The 23,821-nt window shown below is 40.9% G+C and overlaps 2 protein-coding genes across 2 annotated transcripts; both read right to left on the bottom strand.

Annotated features, from left to right (window-relative positions):
* Window positions 1-593: 593 nt before the first annotated feature.
* Window positions 594-9,534, bottom strand: gaa (alpha glucosidase). Its single transcript, XM_071921238.2, has 19 exons — window positions 9,199-9,534; window positions 8,746-8,897; window positions 8,319-8,484; window positions 8,026-8,122; window positions 7,749-7,868; window positions 7,445-7,563; window positions 6,783-6,914; window positions 6,413-6,523; window positions 6,162-6,275; window positions 5,913-5,997; window positions 5,571-5,688; window positions 4,877-5,010; window positions 4,307-4,458; window positions 3,841-3,989; window positions 3,533-3,674; window positions 2,795-2,893; window positions 1,904-2,068; window positions 1,602-1,754; window positions 594-1,351 (listed from the first exon to the last, which is right to left on the bottom strand). The coding sequence occupies exons 1-19, from the start codon at window positions 9,478-9,480 to the stop codon at window positions 1,286-1,288; spliced, it is 2,556 nt and encodes an 851-aa protein (XP_071777339.2). The 5' UTR covers window positions 9,481-9,534; the 3' UTR covers window positions 594-1,285.
* Window positions 9,535-12,516: 2,982 nt separating this feature from the next.
* On the bottom strand, window positions 12,517-22,324 carry samd9l (sterile alpha motif domain containing 9 like). Its single transcript, XM_078284662.1, has 4 exons — window positions 22,165-22,324; window positions 19,910-20,007; window positions 13,594-18,737; window positions 12,517-13,247 (listed from the first exon to the last, which is right to left on the bottom strand). Exons 2-3 carry the CDS (start codon window positions 19,911-19,913, stop codon window positions 14,098-14,100), a joined length of 4,644 nt encoding a protein of 1,547 aa, XP_078140788.1. The 5' UTR covers window positions 19,914-20,007; window positions 22,165-22,324; the 3' UTR covers window positions 12,517-13,247; window positions 13,594-14,097.
* Between the last annotated feature and the right edge of the window lie 1,497 nt (window positions 22,325-23,821).

Here is a 23,821-nt window from a genome sequence, read left to right on the forward strand (position 1 = left end):
TTGTGAAGCTTTTATTTTGGAAGGGAAATTCGCCTTACTTCCGGCCGTAGTCCGGCTATGCCTGTCTAGCTTGACGAAGAGACTCTAGACCAAACCCCCAAAATCCCGCTGCTTCCGGAATGGTGAAGGCTTTTTCCAACACACGAACCGGGAATTTTAGACTTCAGATAGAAAACACAGAGAAAACATGAATCCTCTTTTTAAAAAAAAATCAAAATTAAAAACGTCTACCTCAAATGAACCAAAGTCATCATCCGACACAGCCTACGATAAAAAGCTGACCTTTTTCATCATAACGTGACGTTTTAGAGGTCACTAGCAAAAGCTTGAATGCAGTTGGTTCATCATCAGGACCAGAGCTGGAGTCAGAGCATCTCGTCACGGGGCGCAGGGAGAGAGCTGCTGTGGGCTTCACAGTTAACACCCTTTACCTGTGGGATTAAACTGTTTTTTATGGATTTAGAAGGCAATCAATCATCTCTCCCCTTACCAAAACAAAACCGACAATAACGTGCAGTAAACTGCCTACAATCAATAAATACAGGAATTTAAAAAAAATCTATTCTAAATTTGAATGTTATTTTGATTAAATGATTATTAACAAATTAGAGATATTTGGCTATGACCGCTTGTTGCCCCATAATTTTGTCAAACTACACTGATGATGAAAAGCAGGACCTAATGACATAAGCTGGTAAAATGGATCTCTTTTCAGAGCAAGATAAATAAGACAACATGAAACATCTACAACAGGATCTCAAGAAATACTCAGTAAGTAATCTTAAACAGTAACTAAATAAAACCATCTGATAAGGAGCGCTCAGCATGTTACCATTGCTGTAGACAAATACATGTTTTTTCATAACTTTTACTGACAACACATTTGAACAGCGAAGACATAAAAAACATGATTTGCAAAAATATATATATGAGTTATCACATTCATTAAAATTCAGAAGGCATGATAATTTCTTGATTCAGAGCAGCAGTTAACAGCAGAGAGTGCTGAGAAAGGGAACCAGCTACATCAAGATGATGGCTTCCCGGTTTGATGTCATCACATTTTTAAATACATAGTACAAAGCTTCCAAATGTTAATATCCACTCTTGCCACTTTGGAGCAAAAGGCAGAGCAAATGTAAGGTGCACACTGCACTATTGGATGTTCTGGGGAAATCAATTGGTGTCAGTCCAGGATAGTGCCATGTTAATGCTGCAGGTCTTTTCAGGGGCAGTACAGAATGCAAGGACTCCCTAAGGCCCCTGGGTAATGAAGTCCCGTGGATCACAGAGTCCATTGGACTGTGAAGACCGCTGACATGGGCAGAGCCAGACTGGTCACTGTCAAAGCCTGTAGGGAGAGACAGACGTATAGACATAGTGTCAGACTGGTAGGATTTTCAGACAGAAAGACCTGATATACAAGAGGAAGGCACAAAAAACAACAGAATGACTACAAAGGGAGGGGGAAGGACAGACAGGACAATTAGGTATACAGGTGGAAAGACAGGCAGACAGACGCTCATCTGTAGAATAACATCATTATCTGTCTCAGGAGGACGAACACCAAAGGAAGCAGTGCTGAGTCAGCCAGAAGTCACCTTGGTGTCAGTGCGGTAGGTGAAATCCCTGACTTTCTCCCCATTGGCCCATACATAGCGGGGCGGGGAAGGCACCCCGAACACCCGCAGCCCCCCCAGCACCAGGCCGTCCAGCGCCCCATTCAGCCTGAGAGGGTCGCTCACCACCTGGGACTGAAGTAGAGAACATGTAGATGAGTATTTTTTTGCATCATTTGGTAAAGCAGCTTTTGCAGCCGGGGGTAAAATGCTGGATTGAATTAGCAAAGCGCCATGTCATCAGCTTTTCAAAGGCACACAAAGGTCACTCGTCTGTTCCCTACCTGTCCAGCGATGAAGATGACGTAGCAGTAGTTTCCCGTCTCGAAGGTGTCAAGACTGTCCCCGTCATCCCAGAACAAGTCTCCCCAGGCCCAGCCCCCCGCAGACAGCGCCACCGTCAGGTAGAAAGGGTTTCCGCGTGAGGCTGTGGTTGTCAAGGCTGGCTCCTACACAACCAAAAGGGTATTGAAGAAAACATAACAGATATGATGCAAAATGCTCTTCACTCACATGTGCTTCAGTAAATTTTTCAGCTGCATGTCTCTGATAGATCAACATGACCTTAAATTTCATCTGGTACCACACCTGCAAGCAATCACACCTGCAGTGTCACATGATAGCTGTTTCATTAAACAATAAGGCGTACTGCTTTTATAAAGGTGTAACACACAACTGTATTAATAAGAATCAAAATGTTCAATGAATCCATCTTTTTTAATCAATGATATATAATAATAATTAAATGTTATTCTTCCACCAAGGAATATAGTTCTTGAACAGTAGTTAAAGTGGTTGCTAAGCGACACATTGTAATTGCTGCAATACTGAAAACTAACCAACAATAAATAATAATTAGGCCTAAACTTCAATCATCTGCCAAGGAACAGAACCAAAACCACACAGTGCATAACTGGTAAGCAGTTAAACCCAAAATTATCCATTGTAATATTCAATTCAGGTGTGCGCTGGCTGTTTATTTTACACTGCCTTCAAATGTGATTCAACTAATCAGAAGTAAGAATTTTTCCATCCTCCTATTTTCATATTTGCAATTATATTTTATTGCATTTATCTGCCCCACCTCATCTCCCATTGAACCAAAGACAATACGGCGAGTGCTAAGGCCAGCAAACCCAGCTGCATCTTGGGACCTCTCCAGAGCAGACACCCACCTGTTGAGGGATAATGTGTCCTTCCCTCACATGGACGTTAATGGTGTCCAGAGGGGCTGGCAGGAGCAGGTACTGGCCCTTACTGTAGAAGGGCTGACCCTGGGGACGGCAGAACACAGACAGACACACCCCAAAAAGGACCAACATGACTAATGAAACAGGGTACGAAGGTGAACACTTCAGTCATGCATTACCACAGTAAGTAATTTAGAAGTCATTGCATTCTACTAGGCTTGGGCAATATCCAAAATTTAACATTGTGGTACTGTCCCCCCCAAAAATATCGTCGGCCATTTTTTGATTTTTTGTTTTGTTTCAGGGATTTTCTTTGGTTTTTTATTTTATTTATTCTAAATTACATCAAATTTCTAGGCTATTAATAATAAGAATTATTAATAGCCTAGTAAGAAATTATCTTACTATTCAAGCATTGAAGTAAACAATAGCCATTTGGTATAATTTGCTCATACCTGCTATTTCCATGAAAACGGGCTGATTGTGGAAAAGGAACCGACTAGTAAAATGTAAGTAAATATAGTAGTATGTAAGTAAAAGTAAGTAAGTAAGTTTAAAATCCTGCACAATTGTGATCCAAGCAACACATGGTGCCGCAGCCGGGGGAGGGGTGGGGAACGGTTGGGAGATATTGCGGAAAATATTGCAATATTTGATGTGACTGAATATCAGCACAAGCCTACATTCTACATACTAACATAAATACTGGTAGAAGCTACTTACATTGTCGAGACTGTACCAAGTGCCCGGGGGGAGGTAGGCGGCCAGCTCCACTGCCCCTTGCTCTAAGACAGGACTAATGAGAAGTGAATTCCCCCACAGGAACTGTCTGTCTATGGCCTGACAGTTAGGGTCAGTGGGAAACCTGAGTGAGATGATACACATGGAAATAAAAGCTTATTGACAGTGAAGAGTGAACAGTGATGCAAATGTGCTCTAAATTGTTTGGTTATGTAGTAGATGGATTATAGGAAAGAAAGGACTTGTGAGAGGAGAGGAGAGGAGAGGAGAGGAGAGGAGAGGAGACATACTCCATGAAGAGAGGTCTGGCCACAGTGTCAGCGGAGGTGTGTGCGTGGTAGAAGAGTGTGTAGAGGAACGGAAGAAGGGAGTAACGGAGATTCAATGCGCTCCGCATGGCTGCCTGGGCCCGCTGCCCAAATACATAGGGTTCCTGAGGCTGTGGCACAGAGACACATACAAACACACAATGAAAAGAGCTAGAGTTACCTCTATTCATAATACATGGAACAGATGGACTGCTCTAGACACAGTGGAAAGACATTGGCAGTGCAGGCACCATACTTCTTCACAAAAACACTGGAGCTGTTCTGACAACGTTGCACTTACAGCAGAAGTTTGCACTAACTTGTACTTGATTAAACTCAATGAAACACGATTAAGCACACAGATACACACATGCACATACGCAACACACACATACTGTACACTCACAGACACACACACACACACACAGGCAGCCTCTCTCTCTCTCACAGCATTGAGTTTGTCGTTGTGGTTCCTCATGAACGGGTAGAAGGCCCCGAGCTGCATCCAGCGCACACACAGCTCCTCGGTGGTGTCGCCCCCAAAGCCACAGATGTCCGCCCCCACCAGCGGCACCCCGAACAGGCTGAACTGCAGCACCGCTGGGGGGAAGGGATGTAGAGGGGGGTGCAAAAGGTCATTCTAAATCTATCAGGCAGTGTGTAGCCACTTCAAAAAAGATAAAATACTCTTTCTGCTGGTTTGGTTGAAGCTTTTATTCTACCACGTACAGGTCCACGACAAACTAGAGCTGAAACCGTTTCAAATGTTATCTCAGAGCACATTTTCAAAAAGAGACGATCATTACTCTCCGACACCAAGAACAAAATCCCTTGCTCTATACATCAAGTGTCTGTCAGGAGAGAGAACCTCAAAACTGAATAATCACTGAATAACTACATGCATTCTTGTAAAAATATCTGTGAAAAAGTTTTATCATAATGCTAACAAGAAAGTATTATTCCATCTCAGATCATGACACACACACACAAAGATCTTTAAAAATCTAACCCTCCTCACCAGGGATGGAGTATCGCAGCTGCTCCCAGTCGCTCCTGACATCTCCTGTCCACACTCCAGAGAAGCGTCCCATGCCGGGGAAGGAGGAGCGGGACAGCACAAAGGGTCGTTTCCCCCGTACCCTCACGAGAGCGCTGAGGACAGCAACCAACCCCAAGATAAATGGACAGATCAACAAGTCCCAAAGAACAACCTGGTCCATATACTGTATATTGTCATAAAGCGGATTGTTCCAGTCCTCATTTCTGATTGGCTAAGTCACATTCCATTGTACACCAGATAAACGTACACCTGCAACTGCATGATAGTTCATTTAAATATTCATGTGCTAAATCACCACTCGTACCAGTACTTATGTGTTGCTCAGCAGCCATGTTGTTTAGCTACTGTTCTATATTGCTAGATGGGAAAATAACATTTAAATATCAGTTATTATTAATTAAAAAATGTTTATTCTTTATTCTATCTTTTATTGCATTGGTGTGTTATGACCATTTTATAAAACCTCTGCCTAACAATGCCCTCTTATTTTCTAATATCACTGGCCTGTTGTCATGGCTTATTGTTTAATTTCACTTTACTAATCATAGTGAAACAACTCAACTATGTGCAAATATGGGCTGCAAAATTAACTGTGCAACTTCTTAACAATCAATAGCTCAGTGTGCTGCCTCTGATCCCTGCATGGTCTAACCTGTGGGTGGCACTAGCCTCCGTCAGCCCATAGACATTGTGCAGGTTGTAGTGAGTGGACAGCCTCTGCTGGGCGGACATACAAAGAGTTCCCGAGTTCAGCTGACCTCCAACCACTCCTGTATGACGGGAGAGAGACACACAGGCTCCAAATGCATGTAACATATCTGGCAACTGCTAATGAATAGATCAACTAAATATCAATAGTCATTCACAGGGAGTCTTGTAGAGCTACAGTAGCGGATATGTGAGTACTTTATATTAAAATATAAAGCGGATAAAGTTTACATTCCGTTAAATCTGTGCACTTCAGTGCAGTGCAGCACAGATCCAGCACACTTACTTGGCGTATATGGGGGGTTCTCCAGATCGCTGTCAGGACAGCCGTCCACTGAGCCCTGGACAAAACTGGCAGGTTCATTCATATCCTGGGAGGATCAATGGAGTCACTCTTTTTATGTTGCTAAGTTGCAAATTAAACATATCACCAATAAGTCCTTCACTACATGTTTTGGAGTGAAAGTTAAAAACCTGTCCTCTAGATGTGCGTGTGTGTGTGTGTGTGTGTGTGTGTGAGTGTGTGTTAACTCACAATCCACAGACCGTCCACAGGGACTTTAGAATGGAACTCTCTGATGCAGTCTTCCCACCAGTTTCTGGTCTCTGGGTTGGTGAAGTCTGGGAAGGCTGTTGGGCCAGGCCACACCTGGAGGAACAGTATTGGGGATATAATACCACATGTACATAACGGCATGCATAAACACACGTGCACAGATTAACAGATGCACACACACCCCACAGTGGGACAGAATGGCATAGATCCCCAGAAGAGAGAAGTCTGACCTTCCCTATCAGGGTCTGTCCTGTAGCATTTTTAATGAAGACCTCTCTTCTCAGCCCATCGTCAAAGGGAGGGTAAGTTCCAGGGGGACTGGTGCTGCTGATCCCAGGGTCCTGAGGCAGAGATCAAGAGAGAATGCCTCAGTGCTAAAAACAAGTTGAGACTCACAGTTTTTGCTGCCATCTGCTGGAGATAAACTGTTAATGATTCCTTACCTGACTTATCCAGTACTCTCACCAATTTAGGCAATCAAGTGTTGAGTTTTTTCTCAGTCATAATGCAAAAACTGTTTGACTGATAAATCAGGGTCATTGTGTTTTAGAGAGCTGGTGAGTTGTTTTGAAGTTAGTGACGTTTTTGAAGATGTCTCACCAGGATAAGGATGTACTTCATGCCTCTCTGATGGAACTCCTCCACCATCTCTGGGAGGTCCCCGAATCGCCAGGGGTCAAAGGTGAATACCCTGCACTTATCTGCATAGTCCAGGTCATTCCACTGCACATCCTGATGAAAGAAACAAAACCATCTCAGCTACAAAGTGGCCAATTAATGAGCAAGATAATGAGGAGTTAAATTCTAATTGGATGTAAGGATTGTCCAATGCTAGTATTAACCAAGAGTGATGTCATTATCTGATAAGGATGGGTATGCATTCACAAAACCGCTCACAGTGGGAATACTGACCTTGGCACAATGTTTATAGAATGAATACAATTATAGAGAAAAGTGGTCTGTGACCTTGAATTGTTACCTCTATTCTATCGAGCTTTGTGAATCCCACTCCTAATGTAAATATTTTCCTCCATGTTCATTGTATTGCATTGAAAGCATTACGTTTTGGCAACGATGGCCTTCAACAGATGAACATACCTGAACATACCTGTGAACATACCATGTTTTTAATGCAATAACTAGAGTCTATATTTAGCGAGTGTTGCGTCTTACTTTTTTGTTCTCTTTACTGACATTTTTATAGGCAGCACCTCGACTCTGGCTGTTTGAGCACAACTTAGTTAACCTCCATGTTCATTTACCAGAGGGAAGTTGGCATTGTGCATGCGTTGTGCCGCCTGCCGGGTCGCATTAGTGGTCGTGTAGCCCCAACGACACAGATGGAAGCCCAGTGACCAATAGGGAGGCAGCATAGGATAGCCTGGGGATGGATGAAGAAGCACACATGCATCAACAAATTCCCTCTTTTCCAGCAAGCCCTATGGCCAATTCAAATATACTCACACTGACATGCTTTTAAAAATTCTTACATTTAGAGGTCCACATTTACCCTGTCTGTATGCATGCATGCCTACTGCTGTTGTTTTGGTTTTGAGAGTGACATACCAATAACCTGGAGGTACTGCCGGACTACACTCTGGGGGTCAGGACCCAAGAAGATGTACAGGTCCAGGATTCCACCGATGGCCACCCAGGTGAGAGCAGGGGTCGGCTGCAAAATCACCTCTACAGAGCAGTTTGTAAAGACAATTAGCAATAATATGTGCCCTCATAAGCTAGAGGGATAGTTTTTCGATACTAATATATGAGCTATGGAAAAGTACACGTCCAAAAATGGAAGTGTGATGCTATGAGTGTCTTAGATACACAGATATCACTGTACCCATGGCATTGCTGTTGAGTAGGAAAACTCCATGTGCCAGGCCATCCTCCTCCTGCACAATGTAGAATGGGTGGGAGCCATAGAGGTTAGCATTACCCTGTGGAGAAAAATAGTCTTGACTTGGCTTTTAGTACACAATGGGGGACAACAAAAGTATTTTATAGACTGAATATAAGACAGTTTTGGAGAGAGAGTTTCATCTTGAAATGTTTGTTCTATTCAAAATATTCTCTCCATCTCCATAGTTTCAGGTCAGGTATCAGTAAAATATATGCCACAGTCCACAGACTCACATGAGGTGCCATGTCTTTGTTCCAGAGAGTGAGGGAGGTCCAGTTAAGGTCCAGGCGGAGGGAGGTGTAATGCTCCCCAAGCCCAGACACCAGAGAGGAGGCCAGGGTGGTGGACAGCTGCAGGTACTGGTCAGCAAACAGCAGCGGAGCGACCGTGGTGTTCATACTGGACAAGGACAGAAGAGACAAACAAGTGGTATGCCATGGTCATGATCATGATCACGAAGAAGAAAATGACTACATCACTGGTCATTTTACACAAAAGTAGTCTGATACAATGACAACTGCTGACTCCGTCAGAGTAAGTAGGCTGGTGATAAAGACAGACATAGGTTAGGCTGTGCAACAGTAACTATTTATGAGTGCTATTAATGTGTATACTGCATCCTAAATAGATAGAGAGCTGAGGATATGAAGATCTACTCACATGACCCTTCCGTTGGATTTGCGTCGTACTATGAAGCCAAATGGGTCTGGGTGGAATTCGGCGGTGTAGAAGGGATCTTGGGTATCAGCATTGCTCCGGGGCTTACCAGTGGGCAGCTGAACTTCATATCGCTGAGACGACGGGTCCTTCAACTAGAGGGAAATAAAATGTTGCTTCAATTTTAACAGGGTCAGATATGCACATCCTAACTAAATGTGCATAGAAGAAAAGTAGCAGGTCTAAGTTGTGTACTTGATCTAGACCCTATTAACATTCTTTAATTGTTTTATAGATTCTCTCCCATTCAGGCTAGAGTGCAATCTCCCAAACTCAGTAACTCATAGGGAACATAAGTGATCCTCTGTGCATTTCTTTCATTGCTTCTTATCGTTTGGTATTATGAATGTTAGTGGAATAAGGGAGAGGAAAAGCAGAGTATTAACCTGTACTCACAGTGAGGTGCAAGCGGCCTGCGGTCTCCTCCATGACCTCTAGGCAGAGAGTGGAGATATCTCTGGGGAGATAGGAGGGGTCGGGCCGTGTCAGGGTGGCAGCCTGGCCTCGTGGCGTGGGCGTGAGCGGACCCATTTTGTAGCCACTGTACGACCGGGGGTAGAAGCACCAAGGAGGTCCTCCGGAATTAGGCAGAGGGGCATAACAGCACCCTCTCTCCTCACACTCTCTCTGGCTAAGAGCTCTGTCCCTGGCACAGTCAAATCGACTCTCTAGGGCCATGGCACATTTATCATTTCTGGGAACATCAGTGGAGGCCTCCTGTGTGTGTGGTTGGGGGTGTCCCCATCCCTCCACTGAATTGTTATGTAGCTTTGCTGGACGATTGACATGTCTTGCAAATGCTAAGATTTTATTTTGCTTTGCATAGACTGACTTAATCAGTCTGATCTCGTGGTCAGAGAAATGGCTGATGTACAAGCATGTTAGCAAAGTAAAGGCCAGGAGGAGCACAGCGGGGGTGGCTGCAGCAGACAGCAGACCCATGCCCTCATCAAAGATGCTCCGCCAGGTCAAAGGGCTTTTAGGGTGAGTTGTGTTTCCGCAATGCACGACCCGTTACGGTGTAAACAGTCAGTAGCAGTTTGAAACAAATATTGGCTGAAGCTGTTAATAAGGAAACATTTAATTTTACAGGGAGGCATCACATCATGAACATATAACTAATGGAGATTGTTTAGGCTCACTGTTATGTTCATCTTGTGGTAAAAGTCCTCCTTGATGTGGATCGACTGCGTTTATAAACAAGGAACTGCACTCAGTTCAGTGGCAGTTGGATATTTGTTAGCTAGCTAGCTATCAAACAGCTCAGGTTGGGAGCCATAATACAGCTGTTCTCACAAGGCACATCACATGCTAGCAGTGGCAGAAAGCAAGTTGTTAAAAGTCGGCGCACAAGCACAATTGCCGTGAAAGTACAAATTACAATGAAATAACAGGCATAGTGAAACTGTCAGCAAGTTTCACTAGGTTGTCGTTCGCACACTAAGGCAAGCGTAGTAGGACAAAAGCGCTCAAACATACACGTTGAGGTAATATCCGGACTCTTTATTTTTTTTTTTTATGAGGAATCTCATCAATAACCTTTTTGGAAATGCATATTGCTGTGTTTAGTTGTACTGAATGTATCAAGGATTTGTAAAATATTATTAGATAACAAGATGATGTGAGTTTCTACGCTACATTAAATAGTAGGCTATAAGTAACCGATCATGTCACGATCTTTAACATGATTTCTGTCTTTCACTGCACCTGAACAGCATAGTATAGCCTACTATTTCAAGAAACTATCTTCTACTATCTGACTAATAGCCTACTATCTATTTTCATTTAGCCTATTGTTTTCATAATGGGTATTGTGTCCTTAGAGACTCTAACGTGATTATTGATTAGGGTATAGCCTACAAATAAACTTGACTTGATATTATGTTTTTTATTGATGGGTTATAATTCATATAGAAAAAACATTACACATAGCCTAGTATAGTCCCATTGGCTCCAAGGGAAGTCTGGAGTGCGAAATGGTAATCCTAGTCATTTAGATCAAGATTTGGTCTCCTCAATGTTAGATTAGCCTATTCAACAAAACCGTTATCCGTAATGATTTTATCTCTTCTAACAGTCACAATTTCTTTATGTTGACTGAAACATAGTTAAACTGTAATGAAGTTTAGCCCCTAAATTAAGCTGCTATCTAATTTCTCTTACTTTACCAAACCCAGAATAATTTGGAGAGTACTCATCTTTTCCAGACCAAAGACCAAAATGTTGACATTTAAAAAGAAACAGTCTATTTTATGTGTTGGTGTATCAACCTCTAAAATATTAGAACAACTTAATCCCTGAATTTTCAGATTTTTTATTGACTAGGTAGCCCACAACAAAAGTTCTCATTCTTGGAGACTTTAATGTATGTTGTAGAAATATTACTTTGGGTCAAAAATGTTTACATCTAATTGAATCTATTAATCTTAAATTATCAGTAACAGGACCAACTCATAAACGTGACTATACTTGATCTTGTAATCAAGCCTTGCTTTGAACAATTTAGAAACTAAGGATTTATTTGTTTCCGATGGTCTTGGTATTGTTGTTAATGTGTCTTGTTGTTCTCCTAGTAAGATTGTATCAAATTCTCTAGAGGTGTCATGGGCCTAATACAACAAAACAAAACATCTGTGATGGGAGGTGTCCACTTAACCCCAGTGACTCTGCACTCACACACTCAACCCTGTAACATTTAGATTAGGTGGCTGGTGAATGAGGCTGCTCGCCTGACGGTCCTGTAGATTTATGACAGCAGAGCTCGATGTCCTCTATAGTCATCTGAGTCGGGCTTCTTCCTGAATGCTCACCTTGGATTATGGCACAGTGCATTGCAACATCAAATCCTGTGTAGGCCTATTGGTAAATTGAAAGCCACCATAGCAAGCAAATATCAGTGGAACCACTTGTAGACATTGTATCTCATATGAAACCCTCATCATGTTCTCTAGATATAATACGCATTCATCTCTTAAAAGAGGTTACTGCATGTCCTAATATTATCTCAAAAGAAATCTGATTCCAGTCCCTGTAACTTTAGCTAAGCATGGTGGACTTGTCTGGTGTTCATACCAGTTAAAAACATATGAAGGAATAACTGAATATGAGCGTGTCGCACTGATGTACAAACGTGTAATCTTAGATCTACAGACAAAGCTTTCTTGACTGTTCCCAAGCCTAAAATCAAAAGGTGATTGAGCAATCAGGGCCCCTAAACTTTAGAACTTACCTGAATACAAACAGCTAACTATCTTCTTTTAAGACACAATTGAAAAACATTTTTCTTTTAACTGCTAACATTGTGATTTTGTTATTTTATTCATTTGTTTGTAGTTCAATATGGTCATTTTATTTTTGTTGATTTTTTCTTTTTTCTGGTATGTTTTCATTTGCTGTATTTCCTTTTTTGCTTTTCCTTTTTTTTATTCTATGTAAAGCATGCACTTTGTAACTTTGTTTTGAAAAGTGCTAACAAACAAAGTTTATTATAATATCAATAATCATTATTATTATGGAAATGGTCAATAATACAAAAACTTGATGAGATAGTGACCTTCTGGGTCTAATCCAATCCTTTCCAATTAAGGGTTAGGTGAAACTTACAAAATATCTGCCTGTTCTATCACTATGAATGAATTTCTGTTGATAGACTTACTTTCAATAGAACATGAAAAGGGCATATAATTAGTTCAAAGCATTATGAGAGAATGAAACTGAAATTGAAGAATATTTTATTCTGGTTAGCAGTCTGCTTTTACATACAATTCAGAGCATTACGTTTTACTGAGTCAAATCTTCATGTTAATATCAGACAACAATTTCAGTATGAAAAAAACAACTACACACAGTAGCTTAATATCTACATAACTTAGCAATTTCATCATAAAGACAGGTTTGTGTGTCAAGGATGTTGTTCTATATGCAAAGTAAATTCTGCACTTTAACATATTACTCACTATTGCATATCAACATGTTACATTGTATGTTGGTCTTACGCTCGTAATCTTTTTCATGTCAGGAAAATCCTCACAGTATATCTGTACAAGTGGATGAGTGATTTCATTGACACTTCATACTGTGTATTTTTAAGAGCAATTATAATGAAGGCACACATCTTACAGTATTTCTCTACAAATGAAACTCCATTATTACATTGCAGTTGAAAAAAATAGTTCATAGTTTCATCAGAATCCCTGTCCCAAAAGGCTACTTTGTAGCTGGGTGCTGGCTGGACTTCAATGATAAGAGTTTGAGTTGAAAGAAAGCAGCACACCAATATAATAATAGAAAAGAATATAACAAAAAAGACGTCACCTCATTTTACCAATGTAGTTTTTGGCCATGACTGCTAACGCGTTTCAGAGCATCAAGACAATAAGTCACAACACTTTCTATATATACTGTACAAATCATTGTAACAAGCCACACCTGCCGGGGGCAGTGCCCTAAATCGAAGCCACTTACAAAAAAGTGTATAATACACAGAAAAGATAAATATATATATATATATATAAATATATATATATATATATATATATATATATATATATATACATACACACACACATATATATATATATATATATATATATATATATATATATATATATATATATATATATATATATATATATATATATGTGTGTATATATATATATATATATATATATATATATATATATATATATATATATATATATATATATATATATATATATATATATATATATATGTATGTATATGTATATATATATATATATATACGGTGCAAGATAAGACTCAATGGGTTACCACATACATAAATTGTGATACCTGAATACACATCGGTCAGTAGAATAAATCCAATCTACTACACGGACTATTAGGAAAAAAATACATATATACACACACACATACACATATGAATACGCATACATATACAAACATAACACATCTGTGCAAGACAAAAAGATATATGCCTACACATAAATCATTAAAATCAGAAGATAATGAAGATAAATAAGTCCCAAAGAGCAACTAAATAATATCATAAGCTATATAAATGCAATCTTATATAGGCCTACTGTACTTGCAAAACAATACATTATTAATACCATATCAGGCGGTTATGCATTTTTAGCTACCCCTTTTATTTGCTTCTTGAAAAATTTAAATTAGAAACTAACGAGTTTTTAAATGAAGCAACCTTTTGAGAAATTGTTCTCGGCATAGGTAATGAGATGAAGATATTAGGTTCATGATCCAGCATGTTGACATGACAGCCATATACATCAAGACCATTGTTGAAGGGCAAAACTAGCTTTTCAAAGTGATGTTGTATGCAACAGGTCCTCTGAATGTAAATCCCAAGTAGAATGTGATGTTTTCATTACCATGAGGCACTGAAGGTGCATAAAGAGCGGGGATACTGAACTTCTTTTTCTGAGGACCCTCAAGGTACACTGTTCCATCTTCAGTCCAACCAGAGACACGTTTCAACATCTTGGCAATCTCTGGCATTTTCCATGCTTCTCCCCTGTACCATTTCATTCGTTTCTCAGAGACGGAGAGCACCTTTGTGATTGTTTCAATCTTGCTCTTGTGGACAATTTTGTTCAAGCCACTCCCATTACTCAGAAAGAAATGGGTGAAAATCCTTTTCTTTCGCTGAGGAATGTCCTTCATCTTGGTCCAGTAGTCTCTTTTCAGGTGTTCAACAGCCAACTGTACAATTTCATATTTGGTTTCTTTTTCATGATCTCTGTCATGATCCTCTGGCCAAAATAGCAAGGTAAGCAAGAACAGGGCACTAGGAGTGCATCTCTTTTTCTCTGTTGGAAATTGGTGACTAAGTGCCTGTAGATCTTTCAGAGCAGCTACCTTTGCAGATTGAGGAGATAGGCAATTCAAAGCAATATGGGCCACTATGTAACTAACAAGATCCATTTGATTTAAGTTGGCCTTGAATGGGTTGCTGGGGTAGAGTGATAGGATGGCCTCAAAAAGCCCTACTGGATCCTTTTCTTTCTGGTCAGTCAGTTTGGAGAGGATGGAGGTTATATTTCCCCCACCAAGGTGATAGATAATCATGCGTTTCATGAAAGGAGTTAAATTGGCTGGGTTTGACAGACAGTACTTCAGAGGTGCGCAAGGATAAGCTTCACTGAAGTACTTCCCATACTCAGATGATTTTTTTGCCAACCATGACAGTGGATGGCTTGTCTTTGTATCAGGACCTTCAGTGGTCTCTTCATGTGCACCAAAGTCTGTCTGGAAGTAACTGAGGTCCTCTGAGATCCATTCTAAGGCTTCATGCAGTGTCTTCTGGAGTTTTTTCAAACGGCCATGAAAGGACTCCCAGGGTTCTTTAACTTCCTCAGGAATGTAATCTGTTAGCAGGTACTTCATACCTTCTGAATGGCCACTGGTTCTGTTTGAAAACACTTGCAATGAAAAAATCAGTTTGAGCAGGCTGCACCCAACCTCAACTTCAGCAAAAAATCCTGAACTGTTCATGGTTTCATTGTCTGTGACAGCTGCTTTCTCGCATTCTTTAAAACACTCCATGGCTTTCAATGCAGTGTCTACAGCATCTGCTGTATTTTGGGCGGTCTTCGTTACATTCTCAATGGCTTTGCACTTGGCTTGGAACCATTTTCTGTACACCTGGCCTTTTGTGTCTAGAATGTATGAGTTGTTGGGCATCTGTTTGGCTGCCATCTCTGCCCAGTGTTTTGCCTCTTCGAACTTTTCATAGGTATAGTGAAGGCGAGCAAGTTGTTGTGCAAAGAATGCATCTTTATGGAAACGTTCGTATGCTTCCTTGAGTAACGTGATTGCTTCTTCTGGGTTTTCATTTTCACACACATGCTCAATCAGAGGGGAGAAAAAACTATCAGATTCATCCCCTTTGCTTATCCTGGAACGTCTTAAGAATAGTGCTCTCAAAAACGCCAGGTAATCCTCCTTTCCAAATCTGTGCTCAAAAAGCACATTCTCGCAGAGTAGATTCATTGCCAAGCTACTTTGGCTCTTTTGGTCCTCCAGAAGTTGTTGGAGAATTTCCTTTGCAACGAGTGGATGGATGATTCTGATTGATTCAATGTGAGTCTTGTCATCTCTAAGGTGTAAGAAGACCAGTTCAGCCTGCTCACTCAGAGATTTCTCAAACCCATGTCGGCGAAACCTTTCCATGTGGAAGGTTAGTGCAAGCAGAGCTTCACAATGGGATTGAGAGATAAAAGAGTTCTGAACGTATGTATTCAGCAATGCTACATAGTGAATGAGGCGAGTGACAACAGATTCACGATCAATGTCTTGGAGCAAATGTTTCACAAATTGTCCAACATAATGCACAAGCATTTGATGGTTGAATTCTTCGCTCATCAAAACAAATGTCAAGATGAACTGAGGCTGATAGCATTCCTCAAGTGTCTGTCGCCTTCGGGCAAACTTTCTCTTCTCCTGATCAGATAGTTTGTGAGTGACAGATACATTCTGTAATGGAGACTCCTTGCATCTCTTCTCTGGATTATTGGATCGTCTGCAGCTCAGCAAAATGAAACATGGGTTTCCGTACTGGATTTGCTTGGTGTGAATGGCAACCTCTAGCTCATTCCGTAGATCATCAAGGTATTCTTTGTCCGAGTCTTCAATGAGGAGCAGCACAGGAAGACACTTCTGCGGATCTTTTTCTTCATATTCTCTGAGCTCAGCTGCGTGTTGCGTGACATTAGCAGCTGAGTATGAGGGCTTCACAACAGCACATCTTAGGTCTTTCCTGTTGTTCCACAGCACTTGTCTTGCCACAGTGCTTCCACCACTTCCTGGATGATGGTAGATGTTGATACTCCTCACAGGACTCTGATCGACATTCCATTTCAAAGCATCACTGAGAAGTTTCGAAGCGTCATGATAAGCATCCCTTTCAATTACCTCTCCAACATAGCTATGCTCAGCAAGCCAGAAATTCAACCAGGTCACTCTCCCTCCATGGTAGAACTGACATTCAATGTTAGCTTTCTCTGCATTGATGTAGTCTTTGCTCGTTTCATCACAATGATCGGTGGTCAGAATTTCCAAAGAAGACATCCTTTCTTCTACATGTGTTTCAAGAAGACATTGCCCTTTTACAAAGATGGGTAAGTGTTTGGTAGCAGGTGAGGTTACTTGTTGGACTGGCAGCAATGTTGCATTAACATGGCTCATTTTCATCCCAACAACACTGGAACGGTTCACCGTTTCTATTCCACATGAGCCCTCAGCAAAGCTTTGCCACTTTTGAAAGTTTTCCTCAGATTCAGAGATGCAAACGATGTCTTCATGGCCTTCCATATCGGTGAAAAACTCATAAAAGGTGTGCAAGAGTGGTTTCTCGACTGGTGATGTGAGAAGGAAAAGTACCAGGAATGTGCCTTTTGGCAAGATTTGTTTACAGATCAAGGACACAGATTCCCTCAGGAGAGTCATTTTTGTCTTGATCCAAGCCATTTCATCACAGGGGGTTTCATTTCCTTTGTAATCAGTACGGCCATTACAAAAGATCCAGCTAGTTTGCTCAAACAGATGCAAGTGGCTTTCGAATTCTTTGATGCTCATGTCACTGGATATCCTATAGCTCTGCATGAAGTGCATGTTTGCAGCATGATGTTGCATGTATCTACTGCAAAGTCCTGATAGCTTTGAGTCTGGGTCAAAGTCGAACACACAGAATATCTTCATGTTAAGTAGCCAGTCAATGTTGCAAAGGTCATCAGGATTGAATTTGTTTGTGACAAGTATGTACCATTTCTCCTTTTCAATGAATTTCTTTCCACTAGTCATAAGCATTGTGAGCTTCCGTCCAAGGTCTGGGCAGATGTCTGGTGTACTGAGGAACTGACAGTTCTCTGCTTCTTCTCTTTGAGCATCCCTGTCTTTGACTCGTTGGTAGAAATCACATTGGTCCTTCTCACTCACTGGCTCTGTTTTTGAACCCACCCGCCGAAGAATTGTTTCTTTCTCATGTTCTATTTTGTTAGCTGACTCTTTGAAGTTTGGCAGACGAACTGAATACACTCTGCTCTTAACAATACTTATTGATGGCACAATGTCAACCTCTACCACATACCTTTTTTCTGTACTTTCTCGATCCATCACTTCAATGAACCTAGGTGGCCGCACACACTGACGTACATGCTCCCTGTCAGAGGGAGAGAAACTCCTCTCAATGTGGTCTAAAGCATCTACATACATGTCCTTCTCTTGTACAGGAATACCAATTATCTCACCATGTGTGTAACCTGCATCATCTTTGCTGTCCATCACACCAAAGTGTATTGTGCCATTTGATCTGATATTCATACAGCCAGTCCCAAATTTAAGAACCTCTTTGGCAAATTTTGCTTGTAACCTTGTGCGGTCTAACGTAGCAGCTATAGCAAAAGACTTATATTCGTGGCAAGGAGATATCAGATCAAAGGCACCAGATTCAGGTTGCAGAACCCTGTGCTTAACATATGTGAAATCAATGCCTTCTTTATCAAATGGTCGTGGTTTGCAGTCTTCCTTTGAAGTCAAAACACAGACATACTGTTCTTGATCAGTTTGTTTCTCCTCTAAGACTCCTTGATCTGTCTCTGGAATCTGTGGTGGATGACTTTCAGTTGTCACAGGAAGTTGTTGAACTGATTTCTTTTTTAGTCCCAACTCACTTTTCTGGTCACCGGTGGGCCTCTCCTGGGATTTTTGCTGGGAGTTAATAAGATCATCTCTCTTTTTGATGATCAAATGAGCAGGCCCTGATTTCATACCAGTCTCTGTCTTCAAAAAGTCCTCAGTCAGTTCAAGGAGGATTCGTCCATCTACCTCTTCCTCAAACAGTTTTTTGATGTACTGCTCCTTCACTCCAATAGTTCTTAGCCAGGAGCTTACTTGAGATTCAGTCCATTTCTCAGGTGGCTGCTTGAGTTCGTCAGCTGTGTAATGAGAAAAGAGACAAAACAGCAGCTTTGATTGTAAATAATTTGATGATGGGACTTTTGAAATTCACTGTACTTCAGTCACTTATCTAAGTTAAAGCTACATTCACTAAGATTGGAATGCAGACCATGTAGAATCAAACATGATGCAATTACATTACAGACATAAGTCTTGGGGGCGCTCTTTTTTTGGGTGGGGTGGGGTGGGGGGGGGATTTGGGAGAAATTTGCTCATGTAGGAAACACAAATCTAGACTTAAAGTCACAATGAAACCGCATTTTGAAAGCATCTTGCTTCCTTAATGTGATGCATTTCCTGTTGAAACAAGATATTGGGGCGGGACATAACACAGGGAGGGATCATTCAAAAGTGTAAACCAATGGGATATCAGTTAGGGCAATTTTATTTAATGGGAAAGGCGGAGGGGCGGGAGGGATTGTTCAAAAATCTGAGATGGTGTTATTGGTTGGAATTTTTTTTATGTACAAAAGTAATGAGATTTTGATATAAAAATACAAGAAAATAAATGTATAGTCATTTTTTTGCATAAATTGTCAAATAGGCTAGATGTATGGTATGATAGAATGAGCTATAAAAGGCAGTGTGACTTTAATGTTACTTATGGGAATGACATGGGAATTCTGGTTTAGGGTGGGTTTTCACTTAAAAACAGCATATTTGATATAGGGGAAAATAAGGTCAGTTGACCCACTTTGACATTCTGAGTTTCCATGGAGAAGGAAATGCACTAATCTCTATCAAAGTGATCCACTTGGATCTTGCACCTCTAGACTATTAAAAACATCATCTTTCCTGTGAATGCTGCAATTTGAAAAATTATGATCAGACAAACAGAAGTTGATATTTTAGCTCAATTTACCCCTAGGTGGGCATAAGTTGTACAAGTGTTAGGGGTAAATAGTGTTAATTAATAATATTATTGATAGTGTTTAATAAATGAATTAAAACACAAAAAAGCTGGTTCCTATTATTAGCCACTGATCAGTGCAGGTTGCAGGGGATAACATGTCACACATCTCAACAAATAGTCTGATGTATTTTTATATTTATTGCCAACATTTCAGGATGTTTTCTGCATAATATGAAGGTCTAAAGCCGTTGTTCAAAAACACTTCAGAAAAAAAGTGACTTTTGTCAATGCACTTACCCATGATGCTCGTTTCTTTCTCTGTGTTAGGCTACATAAAGCCTCCTTGGATGTTACACCATCAACTTGGCCATTTGATGGAATGGATCAAATTACCTCTGGGGAAAAAAAATAAATAAATAAAAAATAAAAAACACTGTTAGATTCAGCCTATTTTCATCCTGCATATAGATGAATACATGAAAACGGTCCACATGCAGGCCTGCTTCATCAAACTTCAGGCTGTGGCAAACTTTCGAACTAGAATGAGATCGAATTTTTTTTTTTTTATCCCTTTTATGGCAACAAAATTTTGCTCTACCTGCCACGGTTGGCTAGCTACTGTCAGGCCCGGATTAACACAGTGTGGTGCCCTAGGGTGACCTCACTTCAAGTGCCCCCCTCCTTCCACTGTACACGCAAAAAAGTTAAATTTACTATGGCAATAAAGATCATACATTTACATTAACTTAAACTATATAGGCTCAACACACATACTGAAGACAAATATAAGACAATGTACTAACCAACAAATTACTTTACACCATAGATTGACTACAAATGCCATTTTAGGCTTTACACACAGAGCTATACTGTATCAAATTTGAATGCAACTCACATCAAAGACATCATGTTAAAAATCATTGTTTCCAACATAAATTTTCAAAGGCCTGAATGAAGACTAAATGCCAAACCATTACAGAGCATGACTAAAAAAATCATAAAACAAAAAAGAAAAAAAAAAATCATAACAGACATCTAATGCAACTTCAGCACCACAGACAAGGCCCCACATACCACCAAATAAGCAAGCTCAGTAACTGTAGCAAACAATCACTTCAGGTGAGTTGATGTGACAGTGGGAACTGCAGAAGGTGAAAGGAGCACATTGAGACAATGGGATGGACCTGGACTTTTGTCCAGACCAGCCCACCACAATCAGCCGGACACCAACCATCCTTGCTGGTGATTTCACAACACAACCTGTCAGCTCCGTGGCTCTGACTAAACTGTGCCTGTCATTTGATGTGAGTTTGTTTAACGTGGCCCAGTTGTTTAAGCCACCAAAACTTGTGTAACAACCGGTACTGCTCCGTATTTATTTTTTCAGAACCGGAACGCGCGTTCCGTCGTCAGATTCACTCCCGGATTGCCGTTCCAGTGCGTTCTGGCCCCATGACACCCTCTCACTCTGTTTATAGAGTAGATAGAGGCCGACCGGGAAGTCCATCTCTGAATGTATTGCAATGCGTAGGCTATTAGAAATTATGGTTGCTATAAGCATCACAAACCGCATCCAGTTCAAAGAGAAAACCTTTCCACAAGCATCAACTCGACCAGTTCGTTCTTCACTTTTTTAAGTTGTGAAAAAGATCTCTCACCCTTACAGTTAGTAACAGGCAGGTTAAGAAAAGCCTGACTGCGGCAAACACACTTGGGAAAGTAGTTTTCAGCCTAGTTTTTCGCAGCAGCTCTTTCGGTGAACGGGTTTTCTCTTACCGCACAAAATTGAACTGGACAAATTCAAATGTGATACACACCAATCACGATTCTCTTTATATTCTTTTTTGTATCAAAGGTTAATTTTGGCCGTGTATGCATTCCCGCCAGAGAGTAATATATAAAGAAAATATGACGAAACTTTTAAAGGTATAATTGTGGTTTGAATGCTGTGATGCCCTCCCCCCCAACAAGACAAATTGGCTGGTGCCCCCGGGCACTCGCTCGATGCCATATCCGGCCCAGGCTACTGTAGTACTAAGAAAATGTCATGCTAGATCATCAGTCATTAGGATCCACCATCAAAATAGAAATGCATCCACCTAGCAACTTGAATTTCCATAAAATCTCAAGTTTTCTGTGTCCCTGCTTGTGCGTTGGCGTGCACTTGAGCAATGCTTCTGGAATGCACCGCCTGGCAGAGCCCCGGGAGGCGGGATCAAGGATGGCCCGCAGAATCCCAATTACACTGTAAAATAACGGTCGATGGTTCTCTTGAAATCACTCAAATTCCCCATAACGTTATTTTCAGTCCATGTACTATATGCTATAGGCTGCTGACTGATACACTGGCAGGGCAATCAGACAGAGAACAATATGGCCTAAAGCTTTTATGCAGTTCGTTTCCCTAGATGATAACAGTAAGATTACAAAATCCAGATTCGATCATGAAAATAAGTTAAAGTCCACGACATTTCACATTGGATCTGGATTTATTTGTTTAAGCATGATTTTAGCATCAAAAGTCAAGAATAAGTAAACCCACTTGATGTTACCTTGAACTGCATGCAGGAAAATCCGTTTTTCCTTTTTTTTTGGTGTAGCCTAGTTTTTTGTTGTTGCTGTTTTTTTTTTTTATCAAATCCTTAAGTCGAATCCTTCCAGATGCTTCTGTTTGTACAAAAACTGAGATTAGATGTCAACAGCCCCCTGCTGCTGCTGTTCCTGCTGCTGCTGCTGCTGCTGCACATTGACGCTTCTGTCTTTGAGGAAGCTGTTCGCGTTTGTACCAAATCACTCCGTGTGTTTCGTTTCTGAGGAAATGCGAGTGGCCCACACCCCTGCACCCACCATGGAGTACAGTCCGGTAGTTGATAAAACCAGGAACAACACCCAACGTGTCACATTACTGGCTGGGCAGAAAAAATGATTTCATACAGTAGGCTAAACCTTTTTTTTAATGAATACACTTGTTCTAGACGTATTGCTCTCATTGGCAATTGGCATTCAAAATCATTTGAAACGAATCAGTCAGAGCTTTATTATAGCAGTATACTGTAAACCAGGGGATAGACAGCCATGTGCCACTGAGGGCAGAGTCTGCAGGTTTTCTAGACTACAGCAGCTGATTTCACTGATTACATGATCCTCTGGTTGGAGGTGTGCTAATCAGTGAAATCAAAGTCCAACCAGTTTCAAGACTGCAGTGAGTCTGTGCCTGGCAACTCATAACACACTGTGCAGATAGATAGATAGATACATACTGTACATACTACCAAACACACACATTTACTTACTTTAAGTAAAACACTCGAGACACAGTAAACAACATACAAGAAAGGTATCACACATATCTGTACCCACATATTCCGATATTGATGATATAGTGCAAATCCACATTTTGACTGTCCTTGTTCACCTAGCAAGTTGCAACATTGTGGTATGAACCAATCGCTGAAGGTGCATTTCATTTTAGGCAGCTTATCATGGAGTTTTCAACCATTCTTATTTCCACCTCTGCCTCCAGTGATTTACACTTTATTCCAGTGACAGAGTTAACCTTAACTAGCTTGTTCAGCCTGTAGGTGTGCCCCGGGTTGATACTGCCACCACACCAAACAACAGCACAGAATCTGTCATGGGTCCACAACAACAACAAGACACCACTGGAAGAATCTGCCCCTCCACCTCAGTGCTTGCTCTTTGCAGCACCATTCAGAACCATTAAATCACTCCACAGGTGTTGTTTTTGAGAAAGTACACCACACCCCCGCATCAACCACAGAGGACATTCCAGTTATTGTCTAGCTGCTGGATCACCAACATGGAACCACACCCAGAATGAGTCACGCTGGCTGGGCATAAAAAAGATTTATGCCCATGCCCTGACTCATTTGCTTGAAGAAAATTCAACATTTGGATTATTATATTGGATTATTCTATATCCCATTATCATATGAACCTCAAAACAACAAAACAATACAATGACTGTATCCCTTCATTGGCTCCACGTTGCCTAGTGTTTGCTTCTGGTAGTCACTGAGGGTTGTAGTCATTGGCTGTGTCCTCTTCATCAGTATGAACTTATCTTACAGGAGAAATGGTTGCATTGATCTTTTTAGTCGTTTACAATGTAGCACAATTTCAATCTGACTTTTAATGTTTTGGCCGACTGAATCTAGGTGATATTTCAAGAAACCTAATAAAAATAGA

The sequence above is a fragment of the Centroberyx gerrardi genome, chromosome 7, assembly GCF_048128805.1.
Source record: "Centroberyx gerrardi isolate f3 chromosome 7, fCenGer3.hap1.cur.20231027, whole genome shotgun sequence".
Lineage (NCBI taxonomy): Eukaryota > Metazoa > Chordata > Actinopteri > Beryciformes > Berycidae > Centroberyx > Centroberyx gerrardi.

Coding starts and splice junctions, on each gene's coding strand:
- gaa (XM_071921238.2), bottom strand. CDS start 9,480: ATGGCCCTAGAGAGTCGATTTGACTGTGCCAGGGACAGAGCTCTTAGC. Junction 8,898..9,198: donor CAGGCCGCTTGCACCTCACT/GTGAGTACAGGT, acceptor ATTTCCCTCTAG/TTGAAGGACCCGTCGTCTCA. Junction 5,011..5,570: donor GAGGCTAGTGCCACCCACAG/GTTAGACCATGC, acceptor TGCTGTCCTCAG/CGCTCTCGTGAGGGTACGGG.